Source organism: Apostichopus japonicus, chromosome 17, assembly GCF_037975245.1.
Source record: "Apostichopus japonicus isolate 1M-3 chromosome 17, ASM3797524v1, whole genome shotgun sequence".
In the NCBI taxonomy this organism is placed as follows: domain Eukaryota; kingdom Metazoa; phylum Echinodermata; class Holothuroidea; order Aspidochirotida; family Stichopodidae; genus Apostichopus; species Apostichopus japonicus.
In genome coordinates, this window is record NC_092577.1 from 10,730,882 (window position 1) to 10,750,049 (window position 19,168).

The window sequence follows — 19,168 nt, forward strand, 5'->3', positions numbered from 1 at the left end:
TTTGAGAATCTCACTGTATTTATCAACACATACTTGTAGCAAGTAGCATACCCTAACACTGACATAAAAACAAAGGCAGAAAATGGAAACGTCCGGATCTGAACTTTCTTGTCGACTTAGAAAAGAAGTATAACACACTATGAACCAGACTGGCGGTACTCCACACAGTAGAGTACACATTCACTGTACTTTGTACTCCTACTCTGGAGTTTGTACTTTGAACTTGTATTACAGAAAGATCAGAATCTTTAACAATGACAGCGAAAACTCCCAATCCTCAAACAGAAAGAACTTTTTTCTTCCCCCTTTGGAAAAGACCGATGATTTGACACAAACCATTTTAATCTCAGTTCATATTCCCTAGGATTTGATTTCCTGTTGCCTTCCAAACTGTTTTATTCAAATTAAAATAAGTCTCTTTTTTTCCATCGCCTGTATTTTCTTCAACATTCACTTAGGCAAACAACTCCATCAACCGTGAATTGATTGAGTTTTTTTGTACCCCTTAAGTTTTAAAAGTCACTGTAATTACCACACTTCTACTCAAACTCTTCTTCGACCGTGTTTTCACGAAAATTGCTACCCTTTGGTTGTCCTTCCTTTGGACAAATCCTCCCCCCACCCCCTGAAAAAATCTTTTGAAGTTAACCCAACATTTCCATTCTTATCACAATAAATTATCAAGAAATTTTACGATTTTTTTTAGGCATATAAAATTCTCCACAAAACGTTTCCTAAATTGATTACACTGGAAACCTGTCTTTCCTAAAACCAAACACAGGGTTTCTTGCTCTCAAATCAGCCTTCTTCATTATCATCTGTAGCAATCAATTGTTTCTTACAAGTTGCACAAACTTCCCGATTTCTTCCAGTAAATGTTACATAACTTGTATCTCCATTCAATAACTCCTTCCCATTTCCTCTACGTTTTTTGCTTTTGGGGTTTCATGAAGACAACTCTAACCTCTTCCTTTAATAACACTGTTATTACAAGAATCATTCTCTCCTGTTCCTTTAATAACAGTTATTACAGGAATCATTCTCTCCTGTTCCTTTAGTAACACTGTTATTACAGGAATCATTCTCTCCGATTCCTTTAACAACACTGTTACAACAGGAATCATTCTCTCCTGTTCCTTTAATAACACTGTTATTACAGGAATCATTCTCTCCTGTTCCTTTAACAACACTGTTATAACAGGAACCATTCTCTCCTCTTCATTTAATAACACTGTAATTACAGGAACCAATCTCTCCTGCTTACCATTGAACTCCACCGTCCAACACACTAGACAAATACGTAACAATCTCTATTACTCGCTCCCAACAAGCCTGCCCTTTCTGCATTAACTGTTTCTTTCCATCTAGCAAATTTTCAAATCTATTTTTTTCTTCTTTTCCACTTAACGCTTACACTCCGACCAGTTTCCTCCATTTCGCAATAAGTTTTTGGCTTAAACTTCTTCAGATGCAATCTCAGAAACTTGGCCCATTTTTGATGGTATTAATTTCGGTATTATTTTATACCCTCTCTACGTAGCATGCAATAATATATCTATGCTTCCTTCGAACTGTCGTTAACTACTTCAGCCCCTTCTTTGTCCCAGCCTACATGGCAGACGACGTCGTCGTCACTCTCAGACAAATCCGAACACTTTTGTTTTGATGGCTAGCAGTAGCTTCTTTTTCAGAATGGTCTTGGAGCTGTATAGTGGGATATAGAGACGTGATATGCAGGTGTTTGCGGTAGGGAGGTGGTTGTTGTCGGGGGGTCTGACGGTGACCGTGGGGAGTGGCTGGAAACCTTCCTCGCTGGCAGGCAGATTGGGACTGGATGTCCAAAAGTAAACCTGTAAAAAAAGTAAGTAATAATGGAATATTTAAATAAATGTTGTAAGGCAACAGTGACTTCATGAGGAACATGGCCTGTGATTAGCCAGTGCTATATACAGAAAACATTAACAAGATTTCACATCCATCACATGACCAACAAGAGATAAGACAGTGAAATATAACTTTTCTTGGCCATGTCTATAAAAACCTAGTGAATCGTTTCTTATGCCTAGCCCAGGCCGGCTTACTTGCAGTTCTTGCTTTTTAACGTCATCTTCTCATAAACTACTTCTGAAAGTACATATCAAATATTATCACTCACGATATTCTTTAAAGATTCAGTGGTCGGGACAAACCATTAAATAATCACTGTGCCTGTCGGCAACCCTCCTTGTGTCCAGCCCACCTCCCCCCCAACTCCCTTTCCTACCCCTCCACCACATGGCCAACAGTAGTTCACCTCCTGCCACTAGCCAAGTACTGAAAATTCAGTCAAAACTTCAAGTTCTTACATATCTGTCTATGAAGACAGTACCTATGGCACTGTTAGGCTAAAACTGTCTTGCTCCTTTAACCAAGTCAATGTCACCAACAGAGGGCAATTTGCTACATAACTAACTGATGCCTTAAACAGCTGTTGTTTACATCTCTCATTTATCAGAACAAATATCAAAGAAATAGATGATGCAATCAGTCCCAGTGTGATGGTAGGCAGAAGGCACTCTCAGCCGGAGGACATCTTTGTCAGTTGTACAAACTACATTTCTGCGACAGTTTGTAGAGAGATTGCATCATTTTTCGCAGCAGAGCCGCGTCGTAATAGTCGCAGAGTTCACATACCTCTCATCCTAATAAAGTGAAATTTTTGGTCCTTTTCTGTAAATTACGATTTTATTCGCAATTTAATCAAGATCTCAACTCTCTTAACCACGCCCAGGGTGATCTGTAATTGTGGACTGAAGTTACAGGGATATATGCATTCAACAATCATCTTTTCATTGATCGTCGTGTACTAGCTGCTCACCAACAGACTCAGCTACTCATTAAGTTCAGGGTGAATGCATCTTCAAGCCAGACAGGCCTAGACCATATTATCAGAGACTAGTTTTCTCGGGGGTGGGGTTGTATTTCTTTCGGCAGATACTCTAGAGGGAGAAAAAAATTGAGATTTTGGGGTCAAACTTACCAAATCTTGTTTCTGTTGGTTAGTGAATTTTTCCACTATACTCCAAAACCACTGTTTAAATCGGGCCAGTTTCTCACTTCCATCGCCACTGCTCTCACCTGCCATTACCAGGGAGGGAGAGGAAGAGAGAGGGAGGGAGGGGAGGGAGGGGGCAGGGAGAGGGAGACGGTGGGAGGGAGAGGGTGGGTGGGATGGAGGGAGGGAGAGGAAGGGAGGAGAAAAAGGAAACCAAAACTAAATTCATTAGTAATCAATATAGACAACAAATAAGGTTCAGGTTTTATTTTTTTCATGCAACTTGACATACAGGCACTGAAGCTGCTTCCAGTATGCAACACATCTACTACATATATGCATAAGAGTCTACAGTGTGTTAAGTATATAGGCATAGATACATAGATTGCCATATGTTAACCTAACATACATCCGCCAGACAGCTAAATCCACATAGGCTACGCATGTTATCTCTGGTTGGCCATAGTAACTGATTGATGTGCTTATATTGACGTGCTTATGTACCAAACACACACGTCTGCTATTTCCATCCCATACATAATGGCATATACAGAAACTGTTCACAAAGAAAATATCATTATGCAAAAAGAAAAAATCATAAAAAAAATGCTAAGTGGCAAGAGCGGGAAAAATATATTAACAGAAGACCTTTGTAACTTTCCAAGGATCGTTATAGTAATAAAAAGGTAAATTACAAAAGCGTGCAGTCACAATGCATTTGGAAATAATTGATCAGCGAGACAATATATGAAATGTGTGACGAAATATGAATAAGCGAAATATGAATAAGTATTCACAAAAGTATATGAAAGAGATGCAGTGGAGCTGCATCTGTATGATAATTAATACAGTTATGAATACGCAAACTAGTAGGTTCAGACAGACACCAAATACAGAGGGAAAGATTTGGTACGGCAGTACATAGGAAATAATGACAAAAACAAACAGCTGCTAGTAAATTACGAACAATGTTAAGGTTACAAGATAAAAACTTTTAAAAAATGAAAATATAGGACTGACAATTTAGGCTGGAGATGTGCATGCCTAGAGCAATGGGAAATGAGATTTTATTTGAATTTTCTTAAAAGAAACACAAAAACACTTTCTAAAGGAAGCCTCCTGTCCTATGGGTGAACAATAACTGAGAAATGGAACCCTTTCCATGGATATGAGCTGCTCAGATGTTCCAAGTTTGGACATTTTTGAGCCAACAGAATCGTTTTTTTTTTAAATTTTATTATTTTATTTTATATTTTTATTATTTGATAATATTTATTTATATATTATTATTTATATATATATTTATATATTTATTTATATATTATATATATTTATATATTATTTATATATTATTTATATTATTTATATTATTTTATATTATTTTATTATATTTTATATTATATTATATTTTTTTTTTTTTTTTTTATTAAAGATATTATCAACATACCTGTTTCATCGTTGAATGTTGTGTAGTTGATGAGTGCCTGAACATTGACCAGACCGCATCCGTTCACTAGCAGTCTGAAATCTTCCGCTGTGAGACCGTCCAGGGCGTTGCGAGGTAGCACGTCAAACAGACCCTGTCTCATTGCCTACAGTGAAAATACAATTTGGACCCAAATACTTGACACAACAGATACAAAAAAAAGGCTAGGCTAGCCAACCCTGTTTAATAAGTATGGTAGGCTAAGTGTTGAAACTTGAAAGCTTCATATGTGTCCATAGTACTAAAAAAAAACACTTCATGTTCTTCCCAGTGCCAATGAGTTAACCCATGAGTTAAAAATACAATTTTGACCAATTACTTGACACAACTGGGTGCCTTTACATCTAGCCATATGAGCACATATGATCAGATACAACAAAAGACTAGGCTCGCCAACCCTGTTAAATATGTATGGTAGGCTAAGTGTTGAAAGCTTCATATGTGTCCATAGTACTTTTAAAACAAAGGGAAGAAGCACTCACTTGTTCTGCCCAGTGCCCACACAAGTTAACCCATGAGTTAACCCATGAATTAACCCATGGGTTAACCCATGAGTTAACCCATGAGTTAACCCATGAGGACAGATTCCTTGCCATACAAGTTGCTCAAGATCTAGATCATGTCAGTCAAGTTTGTCCAAGAATTAAGTGTAAACCAGAAATGATCAGAGATTTTAAGCTCTTATATATATGTCCCGTGTGGGTATCAACCATTCCATTATCTGGTAAGGATTTTATAGGAATGAATTTTTCTTCCAAAATGTTTCAATATCCAGAGAGAACAGTCTTTTCTTATGTGATAGATGCATGGATAGATACAGATAAAAGAACCACTTTCTTTAAAAAAAATTCAAGCTAGCAAATCAGCATTGCTACCAACCGTCCTTTTAATAATCGTTATGAATGAATGAGTTATATGAAATTGTTTATACTCTGTGAAATATTTTCACTGGTTGAGTGTCATCAACATAATCAACACCATCGTGATCATCACCGCCACCACCACCATCATCATCATCATCATCATCATCATCATCATCATCATCATCATCATCATCATCATCATCATCATCATCATCATCATCATCATCATCATCATCATCATCATCATCATCATCATCATCATCATCATCATCATCATCATCATCATCATCATCATCATCATCATCACCATCACCATCACCATCACCATCACCATCACCATCACCATCACCATCACCATCACCATCACCATCACCATCACCATCACCATCACCATCACCACCACCACCATTATGCAAGGGCTTATGGATTACAACTTTCTCGTCGGGTGGCTTCCAATTCAACATTTTTAAATCAAATTTGGAATCTTCTCAATTTAGAAAGTCATTTCAGGTGGGAAAACCATAGATTGCTCTTGGATAAAACAACCCACCTTACTATGACCGGGCTGGGTATCAAACCTCCCGATTGCTAAGGCGCCTCATTGCTTCAAATGACACCGCATTTATTAACAAAGTTCAAGTTCAACAAAGATGTATTTTGTTATCATGTTATCATGTTTACAAAGTTTCAGACTTTGTCCTCTGCTGATGCAACCACCACTGAACAATAGGGTTCTTTTACTCAATAAGACACTCACATATCAAGTATGAAGTTAAGCCACCATGAACTTTTTGAGTTACAGTGTTTACAAGCAAGTGTCACATACATACATCATCACCATGGCATAGATTCCTCCTGCCTCAGGCAAGGAATACATGACAAACTAAACACTGCTAAGCATTCTAACTGAAAAAAACACACATATATGCATAGTCACCAGATATGTATTTCTATAAGCCATCACATAACTTTGTTTAGTCACCCAAATGTCACCAAAGTTTTGCTTAATAAACAAAAGTATGTATATAGTCATCAAAAGACATTGATATATTTGCATACTCATCACATACAGTAAGTTCAATAGTCACCAAAGACAAGTTCGCTTAATAAACACACATGTATGTGCATAGTCATCAGATATGTATAGTTACAGCCACAAAAAACAAGTACTAGTCCCTTTTGCTGTTCAAAATATCCGGATATGTAATTTCCTTATCAGTCGGATTTGGAGGATGTAATTTAGCATATTTAGCCAACAGTGCACTTCTAAAAGGGAATGTATTTCAACAACAAAAATGCCAATTCCTTGTAAAAATGATCACTTTGTTCCTCTGGCTGCTTTCTAAGAATCATAGATATCAAAATGTGGCGGTCCGACTGAAAGTATATTATAGGCAAAGTTCATGGGAGTATCGCTTTCAATTTGAAGAGGCATTTCAAAATAGGGAAATGTGGGGGAAAGGGTTGAGTACATGATTTATTACCTATGATAAGTAGTAGGCGTATAAACGTTAACAAAAAACCTAGCCATTTTAACATCTGTCAATGATTCATTGCATCTACAGACTGTATAGTTAATATATATTACTCCCTTAAGGCAAACAGCACACCAACAGACTTTGTATTAATTTCAGTCAAAAATGAAATCCACAGTTTGATATGACGCCAAGAATTGATTAATGATACTGAACAACAGGTTGGCAACCTCACACAAAGTTTCAGGCCCTAACATGCCAGAGTTTCAAAGCATTCAAAATATCGTTTCTTAGATATCTGTGAAGTATTAACGATTGATAATCTGAAGCCTACATCAGTCAACAAGGCAAATATAGACAAACGAAAAGCGGGCGTAAAGTTAAGAAAGGACAAAGGTCTCAGATAGTATGTCTATGATAGTTTGTCTCTATGGGGACAATGCTAACCTGGTCTGTTCGCGGTACTTTTCTTAACAGTCTTTGGCGCATCAAACTTTATTTTGTCATTTTTAACTCATCATCCAACATGTACATGTATGATTTTGGGCATTCACCAAATAATTTCAACCAGATAATGCTGGCTGGATTCCAATTCCTAAAGTGTATCCACATTATACTGTGCCATAAAACTTAATAACATCTGGCAAAATTTATAGAACAAATATTTGCAGATAAGATAAAGTAGAGGTCCTTGTACCGTGAACTGTGTACTTTGGCATATATATATTTACACAACAAATGAAGAACTTAAAGTGATATGAAATATGAAATATTATACTGCTCTGTTCAAACGTGTTATTCACTACTCACCATCAGCGGTTTCCAGGTGATGGATAACATTCGATATTCCGCGTAGCGTCTGACGTACTCGTGAAAGTTCCCTCGGGTTACCTTGATGCTGGAACCGTTGGGTATGAGGTCCGCCGTGCCGCCCCCTTCTTCTTTCCTCAAGACAATGGAGAATGTCAGATCCAGGCCCTCTAGGGCCGAGAGTGAGCCATCGGGATCTTCCTTTTCTACGTCTCTTAAGAGCCTCCTTAGACCCTCGTATAGACTGGGGTCGTAGAATGCAAGATCGTGCCATCCAAGCTGAGAAAAATGAAAAGGGAAAAAAACATTTTTTTTTAGCTACAGTTACAAATAAACTGGATATCATCTCGTCTCTCAAAGGCCCTTTCACACCTCCCCTCCAGCCCCACCCCCCCCCCCTCCCAAGCCCTTCAAAACAAGCTGTAATAACAAACACCTCCTCCTCTTCAACTCCATTCCTATCTCTACCTCCACCCTTATCAACATTAACAACAACAATAAAATATCATTTTAGGTATACTTATAGCAGGCACCGCAAACAACAACAAGAGTGTAAAATATTTCCAAGTGATTTACATAAAGGCACTATACCAAAAAACGAGTGACGAACCTTGCGCCCCAGAAGGACCTTGACTACGTGTCGACAAAGGGTTAACGGGCATAGTTCATTCTGCAAGAGGCATAAACCTAAAATCCTGGTGAGAAAAAAAAGAGCAAGTTATAGAAAACTGTGAAAAAACCTCCTTCTGGTGATTTTTTTTTTAAACAAACCTAACATTTACAAAAACTGTGAACAAAAGCTAGAAATTCTCTTTCAACAATGATAGACAACATTTGGCAAGATCTCATTTGGGAGATTTATATATAACGGTAAGAATAACAGTCCCAGGATTAAGACCCTTGTTCCAACATTCTCCAATATCATCCACCCTCTCCCTCCACCCCCCTTTTGTCACCAAGGGGAGGGGATGTCAGCCAGAACAACTGTGTGGCACAGGGGCTAGTGAACTTGCCCAGCATCTCCAATAACGAACTCTACCAAATTTATGTTCCTTCATGTGCCGTTTGCTGTTTGTTTTTCTTCTTCTTCTTCACCCAGCGATTAAACCCGAACCAACTTTTCCGCCAATCAAGTACAGTACTACGGTAATGACAACGCCTGTTTAAGGTTAAGAGCAGGTCGGTAAAACAAAGCGAGGTGCAAGAATCGTGGGACTTGACAGTTTAAACCAAAACCGGGTTAAACACTTTCCGTTCCAAAAAACATCTTCTTGGGCTATGACAACAGAAACTAGAGAATGAACCCGTCCAAACCCCTTCCTCCCTCCCTCCTCCTTCCTGCTAAATATTTATCTACCTGGTTTAAACCTGGCTCGTTCTAAACTATGCATCCACCTTACATTTGTCGTGTACACAATATCTCTATGCATTGATTACTGGTGCAGGTCTAATTATATCTGCAGTGACATGGTGTTCAAATTGTACAAATACATATTTAAAATTTTTTAAAGTTTTTGTTTCAGTTTCGTTTCTACTCGGTTCCTTTAGTCAACTTTTATTTTTGTTATTGATGTCGATAACGAAACTCATCGTCTAGGCATTCAAAAGTTAACAGTATCAGTACCTTGGGACTACAAAGGTTTGACTATACTTATAACCGGTTGACTAATTCTCAAATTCCAATGTATTAAACAATATAGTTCTCGGTTGGTAAGTTGTACTTGTTGTGAAATGTATTCTCCCAGTAGTGGCGATGTTACGATAGTAACTGGGAACCACAGGGCACAACCATGCTCAATTGTGGCTAGTTGTATACAACTACTTGCTTAAAATCCAATTCAAATTGTGTTGTAACTAACCCCAACCCCCCCCCCCCCCCTCCATAACAAAGTAGAATGATCATGTGTCAATTCACTGATACATCAACTGCTCTACGTGACATTTTGAACGATTATCATCCATCGACAAGAAAGAGAGGGAGCCCTCAATCGAGCTGTTCAAGTACAAAGTCTTCTCATGATTCAAGGCAAACAATACATATGTAACTTGAATCATAATAATTGAGGCCATAAATCTTACAATGTTGTCATTTGATAAACACAATGCACAACATTGCACATATGATAATAGTCACGTAAAAATTTCAACCCTCCAAGGAAAAAAAGTTTTACTATATAGTATACCATAGTGAAGGAGTTTAACCCCTGATTGACCTCAAGAGATCCTGGGGGAGGTTAGGGGATAACAGCTGTATTATGAAAGAATAGATAAACAACCCAGCAGTTGTCTATGTTGAGGAGCCAGCAGGAAATGGCTGATAAGTGAAACATTGTTACAATTGGGACTGCATAGAAAAGTCATGAATGAAGCCATAGTCAGGAGACAAAAGAGCCAGTGAGGAAGAGATTTCTATGGAATGGGACTTAAGTACTAAAGACTACACTGTTTGCGATTGTATAGCAAGTTAGCGCAACCACATCCCCCGGTCCCTCCCCCACTCCAACATGTATGGTGTTGCATAGAATTGTATAATGCGACACTCAAGTCAAGTATTCTCTGGCCGATAACAAATTCCACATAGATTTGCTTTGTAAAGCTTGTTTTGTCTGTAACACACGCAAGAGTGTTTGTTTCATAGGGACCTAGAATTTATGGCTCCTATCATCCTATGTCAACAAAGGGTAAGTACTTCATAAACTTTGCCACTTCAACTTGGAAGTGATAAGGTTGCATGTTTGTCCTTTCAATAACTATACAACACTGTATGCATTCACCCACACATAAGACAGCTTGACAGATTGACTTTGTTGATCAATTCTTTGGTGTATGACCAATAGTTTCATACTGTTTCAAATCATAATAACCAGAATGCAAAAATGCACCAATAACATTAGAGAGAGTGGTGGACAATTGGCTATGGCGTCGGACTTGTGATCCAAGCATTGCTAGTTCGATTCCTGCCTAGTTCATAACGTTGTGTGTTTAGGCAAGGCGCTTTATCTCAATTGCCTCTCTCCACCCAAGGGCTTAAATGGGTACCTGTGAGGTAACTTGTCATTGGGGGCAGTATATAACTGCAGCCGCCTGGAGGGATTGTCTCTAGGACAGGTTATCATTGACCAGGGGTAATATAATGTCTGCAAAGTGCCATGAGACCTATTGCTGGTATAAAGTGCTTTATAAATATTGATTATTATTATAACATTTGACAATATAAAAAGCGGTTAATAACTGGCCAGGTTGTATTTCTGTACTTTTTTCAAGAAATTACCATTTATACATGTGAGTCTCCTTAAAGTGGCTGTACTACTTAGTCTAATACACAGCCAATTAGGGTCCCTTGCTCGGATACAGCACAATTTGACTCGATAAGAAGAAAAAAAGAAAGAGAGAGAAAATAACTTGTTCACAGTGAGTTACACAATTTGAAAAAGGATAAATGGTGTTGACTTTTTTTTCATCCAAGGGTGTTCAGTTGTTTGTATGAAGTGAACAAGACATGTTTTATGGTTTTGAATTGTCACATATATATATGAAACACAATCCACTGACATGTAAAGTACTTTAGGCCTTGAAACGGCACTCATATTTGTCATTTTTACTTAGGAATATGACATATTCACTACTGAACTTTTAAAAACCAGAGAGGAAAACGTCCCAGCAGTTACTTTCCCAGCCAGTTTGAACAACTTCCTAATGCTAATACCTAGAGCTCTAAACTGTACACCAATATCATGCTTTCAAAAGCACTGGTATTGACAGTACAAACAGCTCCTAACCTTGACCTGATAGAAACATGCATGATATTCATACTGCGGGTACTGACAATACAAGTTCTCCGAAGCTGAACAAGACACTGGAGTTAAGAAAAAATTGTCCCAACTGGGTTACTTCCCTTTCAATACAACATTACATATGCAGCACAAGAGCAGTGTGCAAGCTAGTAACCCTGGCTGAAGTTAATACTGCAGATCAATAGCAGTATAAATCTAAATAGAGTCGGTGATGATTACATGGTTTGATGACTGGGAATCTTGTAACATAATACCACAATGATGGAAGAAACACAGAGGGACATCGTTAGTTGCTGGTTATTTATTTTGCATGCTCACTCTAATAACAAAGAGCTTACTTTACATTTGTAATATCTAGTTAACCTGATGAGAGCCATCCGATATCTTGACATTTGGACCTCAACTGGCCCCAAATGACTGTTGACCTCAACACAAAATAATATGGTTCTTGTACTCACTATAAGAAAGATACATGCCAAATATGAGAGCTATGCAATGTAACATATCTTGGGATGTCATGTTTACAAGTTCTGTGTTTATAAGACTTAACAGAGTGTGACCTCTGATGACCCCAAATGACCCTGTGACCTCCACCTTAAACAATAACGTTCCTGTGCTCATTAAATTAAAGTCACATGCAAAATATGAGAGCCAAAAAAGCTTGGCATTTGGAGATATCGTGTTTACAAGGATTTCAAGTCCTGACCTCGAGTGACCTTGAATGAACTCTGACCTACACCAAATTGTGTCAAACTTAACACTACATAAGACTATCCTTCCATGCACACATGAGCTCCTTTAATGTTCAGGTTCGGGAGATACAGCATTTTTAAGAATTTCACATTGTGCCCTCTGACGACTCCAAATGACCTTTGACCTCCACCAAAATCAATAGGGTTAATGTACTAATTATGGGGAAGCCACATGCCATGTATGAATTTGCTGAGGTTACCTACCTTGAGATATGGTGTTTGCAAGCTCGAGAGTCACATACACACACACCCACATGCAAAGTTGACTGCATACAGTAGGTTACTCGCCTGCCCCTGGCAAGTAACCCAAAATCCCAATCATCATTATAACATTATTACATGTATGTATGTATTTTAGACCCTCCTGCAAGCAGGAACTCGTGAAGAAGCCATCATTGGCTTATCAAAGCCCCAAGCTGACCGAAGTCAGTCTCTTAGATTCATATTTACATCCATGATTACGAATTTGTCAACTGTCAACAACTCTGTTTAAACTGGACGACATACATTAATCTAGAGGTGACTCGAATTGGGGACATTATAAGTGGAAGGCACCGGCGTTAACCACTGAGCTAACACTACTATATAGGTCAGTGAATGGAAGACCTGTGTTGAGTTTGTGGTTGTATCCAAATAGTTTCCTGACAGTTCCGTGCATTAATACTCCTATCCAGAGCAATTTGTCAATGTACTCCTGCTTAAGATTGTACTTGTGCTGAGATAAGATAAGATAAGATAAGATTCACTTTATTAAACCCATTTCGGGAGCCTGTGTACTTATATTATAGTTGTACCCACCGCATGGGATATTGTACTTGTTGCTGTACTATTGCTAACTCTAGTGTGGGGCGTCTAATGATACTGACAGGTTAACTATATAACAATACACTGATTCATCATCTAACTAGAGAGATATTATAAGCTTCTTAGATTAGATAAGATCTACCATGACAATAACAATCAAACTTGTAAACTTGGAGATAATAGTCTATTTTGGGATTATCTTGCTACTGAAAATACAATGGGAGTGGGTTGTAAAGTTTGGTAAAAGGTGTTTACTGCATAGTATGAGGCATAGTACAACAAAAGCAACTTTGCTGAATTTTCAAACAATATCAATGCACTTAAACACCAATCAGGGGCCTTCGGGGCAGCACCCCATGCATGACTAGACTGTTATATATGGCAATTGTTTCCACAGGTGATTGCTCCCATTAAAATTGTAAAATTTGACTGACTCAGCTCTGCTAATGACTAAAGCACAAAACATGAATCACTAAAATATCAAAATGGTACAAATGCCGTAAAACTGTCGGTGATGCATACCGTACGATGTAGTCCTGCATATTCAAGACTCATGAATGTACTAAACAATTGACGAAGGTCTACATATCAGAGAAAATTGCCCAACATTAACAGAACAAGAAAGAGAGCGAGAGAGAGCGTCAGAGGTGGAGAGAAGAAACAGGAGGTACTTCTCTAGAGCAGCAGTAATGTTGCAGATCACAACAAACACTTGTCATAAGGTCTAACTAATATTGGCAATATTCAAATGGCAATAATTAATAACGATAATTCAAGGGTTTATCGAATGTATTAAACACTGCTATATTTACATAGCCTAGTGGTTAGGGTGTCCGCATATAAAGCGGAAGGCCCGGGTTCGAATCCCGGTGGAGGCTGGAAGTTTCTTCACTGTTCTTGATTTTCAAACTCATTACGATTTCAATTATATATATTCATTTGCCTTTCTTGTTTACCTCCATTTCATTAACATAAAGTCAGTTCATAGTATCTCTTTCGGGATCCGGCTTTAGGAATCACAAATGATTTTGAGTTAGTTAGCATCATGTTTGATCTCTAGAGTAAGGCAAATATGTCACCAAAAACAGTAAGTAGTATTGTTCAATACAGGTGACAAACGCCTACAGTGGAATTACGACCTTCCATACCGGTTTCAAACCTCTGGACATACAATCAGCTTCCATAGCCTAGTGGTTAGGGTGTCCGCATATAAAGCGGGAGGCCCAGGTTCAAATCCTGGTGGAGGCTGGAAGTTTTTTCACTGTTCTAGATTTTCCTTATTCATTGCGTTTTCAATTATATACAATTATATACTAATATATGTGTATATATATATACATATATGCCAATTCTAGTAACAGTGTCCATGCATATCAATGCAGTACGGATCGTTGTTAGATCATAATGAAGTCATCATCCATGTCTCATAATTTACGCTCCACCAAGGTGTCTCGTAACTTGAGTTCTACGAAACAAAATCCATGCAGACCTGTCTCGATGCATGAGAATATTGCTTTTAAAATCTTAAGCCATTTTCAAAAGTTTGTGAGATATGGCTGTCGAAAAATACCCAAAAGATAAATCGGGATAAAAACATCCACATCCTCTCATTCCTATAGCCGTTTGTCAGTGTTACAGAGCGACGTCAAATTAAATGATTTTCCTCGTTAGGATTCTATTCTTTTGTTTCTTGAACTCCGACCTGTGACAGGAAGTGAAACGCATGCAGGATATGACACAGCAATATCGCACGCAAGGGAAAGATCTTAAGTACATATTTACAGGAATGACCAGTCATCTGTATAATTTATTGGCAATGCCTAATTGGCAATGAGGAAGCTTGGGCCTTTTATACTCTTTCTTTTTGAATGAATTATATACAGGAAGTTTGAACCTAACAAATACACATCCAGCAGTTTACATTGTTCACATAAAGCAGAAGTGATTATGAAGGGGAAAAATATGGTACAACTAAAAAAACCTCACAAAATAAAGTTAACAAACTAATCAAATAACTTGGCTACAATATATGGTGATGAGTCATAGAGGCATGTGGTACTACTGATGTGTTTACTTTATTTCCGTTTGCAAAATGTTTAGCTTTGAAACACTTCAGACTAATTTCTAAATCTGAATTATTTGGATGAAACACAACGAAAACAAGTTTTACATCCGTAACATAACATCCTGGTTACCACGACATCCATAAACCTGTAATCAACCAACATAAATTCATATTTGTTTGTGTATTTATTTGAACAACAGTTCTCACTGTGGAAAGATAATTTACTCTCTTCCTGTATATTTTGCACTTTTATATTTTTTGAGTTCAAGTTTTAAACATTTTAAGAACACAAACACCACAACACAACACCTTAAGCCTGTTGTGCACACTGCCTCATTTGATCAACTTCCAATTCGGCTGAACCGTCCAGACATGATTTTTTGATTTTGTCGTGAATCCCTGGTATATAACAACTTACAACTGATCCTCTGCAACAACAGACTGACAGGTCGGTGCACCTCAACGAACGATTGCATTCCAAATGAAGCCCCTTCAGTCGATTATATTACTTCACAATTATTTATATATCTATATGTTTACCTACTTTTCTTAACTAACGATTACAAGTAAGTCTATTTTTAACCAATCAAAATGAGAATATGAACTTTTAAATCATGCGCAACAGCAAAATAATTCCATCATGCACGCAAATACATAGACTCATTGTAAACTCTATTGACTCTTTGTACAAAGCGTTAACAACAACACAACAGGGCTAAATTCACACTTCAATGCATTCCTTTATGAAAAATTTTGGCCTTCTGACGTTGTTTATTCGTAGGGAAATATTCAGAAAGAAACGGCATCAGAATTTATTAATAGATTGCCCTATTGACCCACCTAGAACTTACTAGAAATTGAATCGTTCAAAAAATGCTGGAAATTTTCAAACCTTAGTGTTATCTTTGCTTAACAAAAATGCTCTGAATTTTCTGCATCTTTAGGTCAACACCACCACCTCATCACATCTTTTATAAAGCGGAGATCTGAAGTTTTTCGGTAATTTTGTGATATTTGTGAATTATGCATCTGGCAATAGCAGAATGGATGATGTCATCGGAGCAATTCAGCTGAAACCTTGGGTTTTCTTCTCATACAGAAATCATTTGTCAGAAATGAGATGTAATTTACAAACGTTTATATTAAATGTTATGTGTCATAGAAAACTATTCACACTCTGTGGGTATGATCATTTTTGCCATTATGCTGTATAAATGAGTCAGTTCTTTCCACACATTTACTCCCATTATACTCCCTAAACATTGATTTTTTTCCCTTCATATTTCCTTAGGGCTTGCGTGTGAAACTAATTCTGTTTGTCACAAGTTGAGTGCAATGCAGCCTACGGTAACAATAGGCAGCCTCTGTGTACCCGTGTACCAGTGTACCCGTGTACAGTGTACCCGTGTACCAGTGTACCCGTGTACCCTACTAAAGTTCACCACATATGTTAACACAAAAGATCTTATATTACATTTAACGATCAGATCAACTTAACTGCACTTCCTAACTAAGGAATACAAGTAAGGACGCAAGGCTTGCAAAAGGAGTCTCTCAAAACAACATGTTTCAGTTGGATATAATCCGCCTAAGTTATTTCTGAGAATTTGAATTTTTAAATGATGCCATCTTTGAAGCGTCGCGGGGACATTACATGAGGGAACTGTGTCAGACTCTTTGTCAAATGTGTGCAAAACAAACAAACACAAAACAGGGTTGAAACACTTACAATGCTTTGCCTTGTGAAATATCCTTCTATTGAATTTTGCAAATTATGATTGTGTTAAAATGTGTCCGTAACCTTTTTGTCCATTTTATGTCATTAAGGTTTGTGTGTCCAAAACCATTGCGTGTCTGGGTTGAAACACTTACAATGCTTTGCCGTGTGAAATATCCTTCACTAGAATTTTGCAAATTATGATTGTGTTAAAATGCGTCCCTAACCTTTTTGTCCATTTTATGTCATAAAGGTTTGTGTGTTCAAAACTATGACGTGTCTGACGTTTTCCACAATTTCATTTCTAGAATACCTCACTACACCTATCCCCTTGGTTTCTATAATGCGGGGCAGGCAAGGTAAAGCAAACTTAGTCCTCCATTCTGAACCCTTCAAAAAGGAAACCAAGTTTCCAAACCTTCATGTGAAATACCAATTTCTAGTAACTTCTCAGTTGCAAGAATACGGTAAAGGTTTCTTGTAAAATATCTTCTGCAATCTGACCAAAGTACCATTGCAAGAAATAGCTGTCGGTCTGACTGCTAGGTCACGTATTAAGATGCGAGAAACAGAAACTGCACAGTGATCACTAAACGTGTCCTGAAATGCCAGTATTCCCACACAGTACTTTGACCATTTCACAGAGCCCCACCAACCACACTTTCTGGCCCCTACTCCTTCCCCTAGCCACCTCTCAATCACCAAACTTTACAAACCGAAAACCCCACATTTGCAATATATGCATTGTCACTCAATGTAAATATGATAGATGATATCAAAATATGATGAAATGTTAACAAAGAATAAAAACTAGATATGGGTTGTGGTTGTGGGGGTGGAGGTGGGGGAGGGGGGTGGGAGGTTACAGATAAAGCACATCGTCTGACATAGTCACCCAGTGTGTCCATGCATGAACATATTAATCGGATGACTGATTTGTTATATAGCTTGTGTAATAAAATATGTTAAGTTTGATTCAAGTTCCAGGCTGCTCTTTACCCCTAGCTGTTTAAGCTAGCTCTTTGCCCTAGCTATTTACGCTAGCTGTTTACGCAAACTGTTTACCTCTAGGTACAAAGTTAACAGCAGTACTTAAAGGCATTGAAGACTGGCCCAAACCACATGCCACGCTCTGAAAAAGTTAACTTTCCTTTACTTGCAAGTGAAGTTTTCTGCTTGTCGTTACAAAATGCAGACAGTAATGAAGCGTGATACCTTGTTATCTTTAGCTGGACCTGAGATGTCCATGGCTGTATCGTTTGTACACTGTGCAGTGGGTATTGACCGCAGCTGTATGTACTGACTGTACACTAGTGTCTAATTACCGACGGTAGCAAGCTGTGTGCGTATTTTCTGGGATCGATGGTGGTGTCTTAACACTTCTGTTACACCTCATTCGAAAATAGGTCAGATTACCAGCATTAGACGAGTCTTCACACCCTTTAAGCTTGTTACTCTACTCACCGACCGACATTTCTGAAGCAGTTCAACCGCTCGACGGTGTTCTTGCCTGGCCTGGGTGAAAAGAATCCTCGTTTCCCGGGTTCAAAGAACAAGGGTTCACTGTCGAGGTCGTCTTCCGGCTGTACTTTACTGGACTGGGTCTCTTGGGAGGACGACTGAGAGAGGGCGGCAGACTTGGCTTTATCCTGGCCGGACCTTCTCTCGGTCAGACCGAAGACTTCCAGGTCCAGGATACTGGAACTGCCGACGTCTGGACTGCTCTGTTCATCACGGCTGTAAGAACGAGACGGACCGTCAGAAGGAGATAAGCTGCTATCGTGCTTACATGACATACGTCATGACGAGATAACGATATGCAGTGTCAAAGGTCAAATGCGATTAAACCACCGCACAGGTAGGGCTCGTACACACAGAGGAATACCCCCCCCTCCTCCAACCATAATGAAAGTCAAATAGTAATCTCCAATCAGAAACAAACTACAAGAAAGGGCTCTTGTTCATTTTGTTGCACTTATTTCACAGGGTTTTGCATGTCCATAACACAGAGACAGCTCTATGACTAAATGAATTAGGATACTTGGCATTCTCCTACCCACGGTAAAATTATCTCGATGTCACCTCCCAGGGGAATAAAATTACTGCTCACATTTTGTATACCTGTTTGGATGTTTGTGAATTTTGTTTCTCATAATAACTCCAACCACCCCTTCCCCCACCCCCAGACTGTGGCAAATTAAAAAAAGTGAAAATAATGGCGAAATGTCACTTTAAGAATGCGCTTCTTCAACTACTCCACATCGACAGGGATTGTTTTGGTTATATTTTCACTTCCAATTTGGCTTTCTATTATAAGAACTGACCTCCTTGTTAAGCCTGAATGGGTTTCAAAATTTGCTTCTGTTCA

General features: G+C 38.3%; 1 protein-coding gene and 1 non-coding gene across 8 annotated transcripts in view; one reads left to right on the forward strand and one right to left on the reverse strand.

Moving 5' to 3' along the window:
* LOC139984577 (E3 ubiquitin-protein ligase UBR5-like) overlaps nt 1-19,168 on the reverse strand; it is a 62,978-nt gene continuing 43,810 nt past the window's right edge. For all 7 annotated transcript variants that reach the window (XM_071998522.1, XM_071998521.1, XM_071998519.1 and 4 more), the window contains 6 exons: nt 18,265-18,537; nt 8,279-8,363; nt 7,669-7,947; nt 4,482-4,626; nt 3,020-3,117; nt 1-1,850 (listed from right to left, as the gene is read on the reverse strand). In XM_071998522.1, the coding sequence (XP_071854623.1) occupies nt 1,638-1,850; nt 3,020-3,117; nt 4,482-4,626; nt 7,669-7,947; nt 8,279-8,363; nt 18,265-18,537 (1,093 nt within the window). In that variant the 3' untranslated portion in view covers nt 1-1,637. The remainder of the gene's footprint in view (nt 1,851-3,019; nt 3,118-4,481; nt 4,627-7,668; nt 7,948-8,278; nt 8,364-18,264; nt 18,538-19,168) is intronic.
* Trnay-aua (transfer RNA tyrosine (anticodon AUA)) lies at nt 14,195-14,266 on the forward strand. Its single transcript has one exon. It is a non-coding gene; the product is annotated as a tRNA-Tyr (tRNA).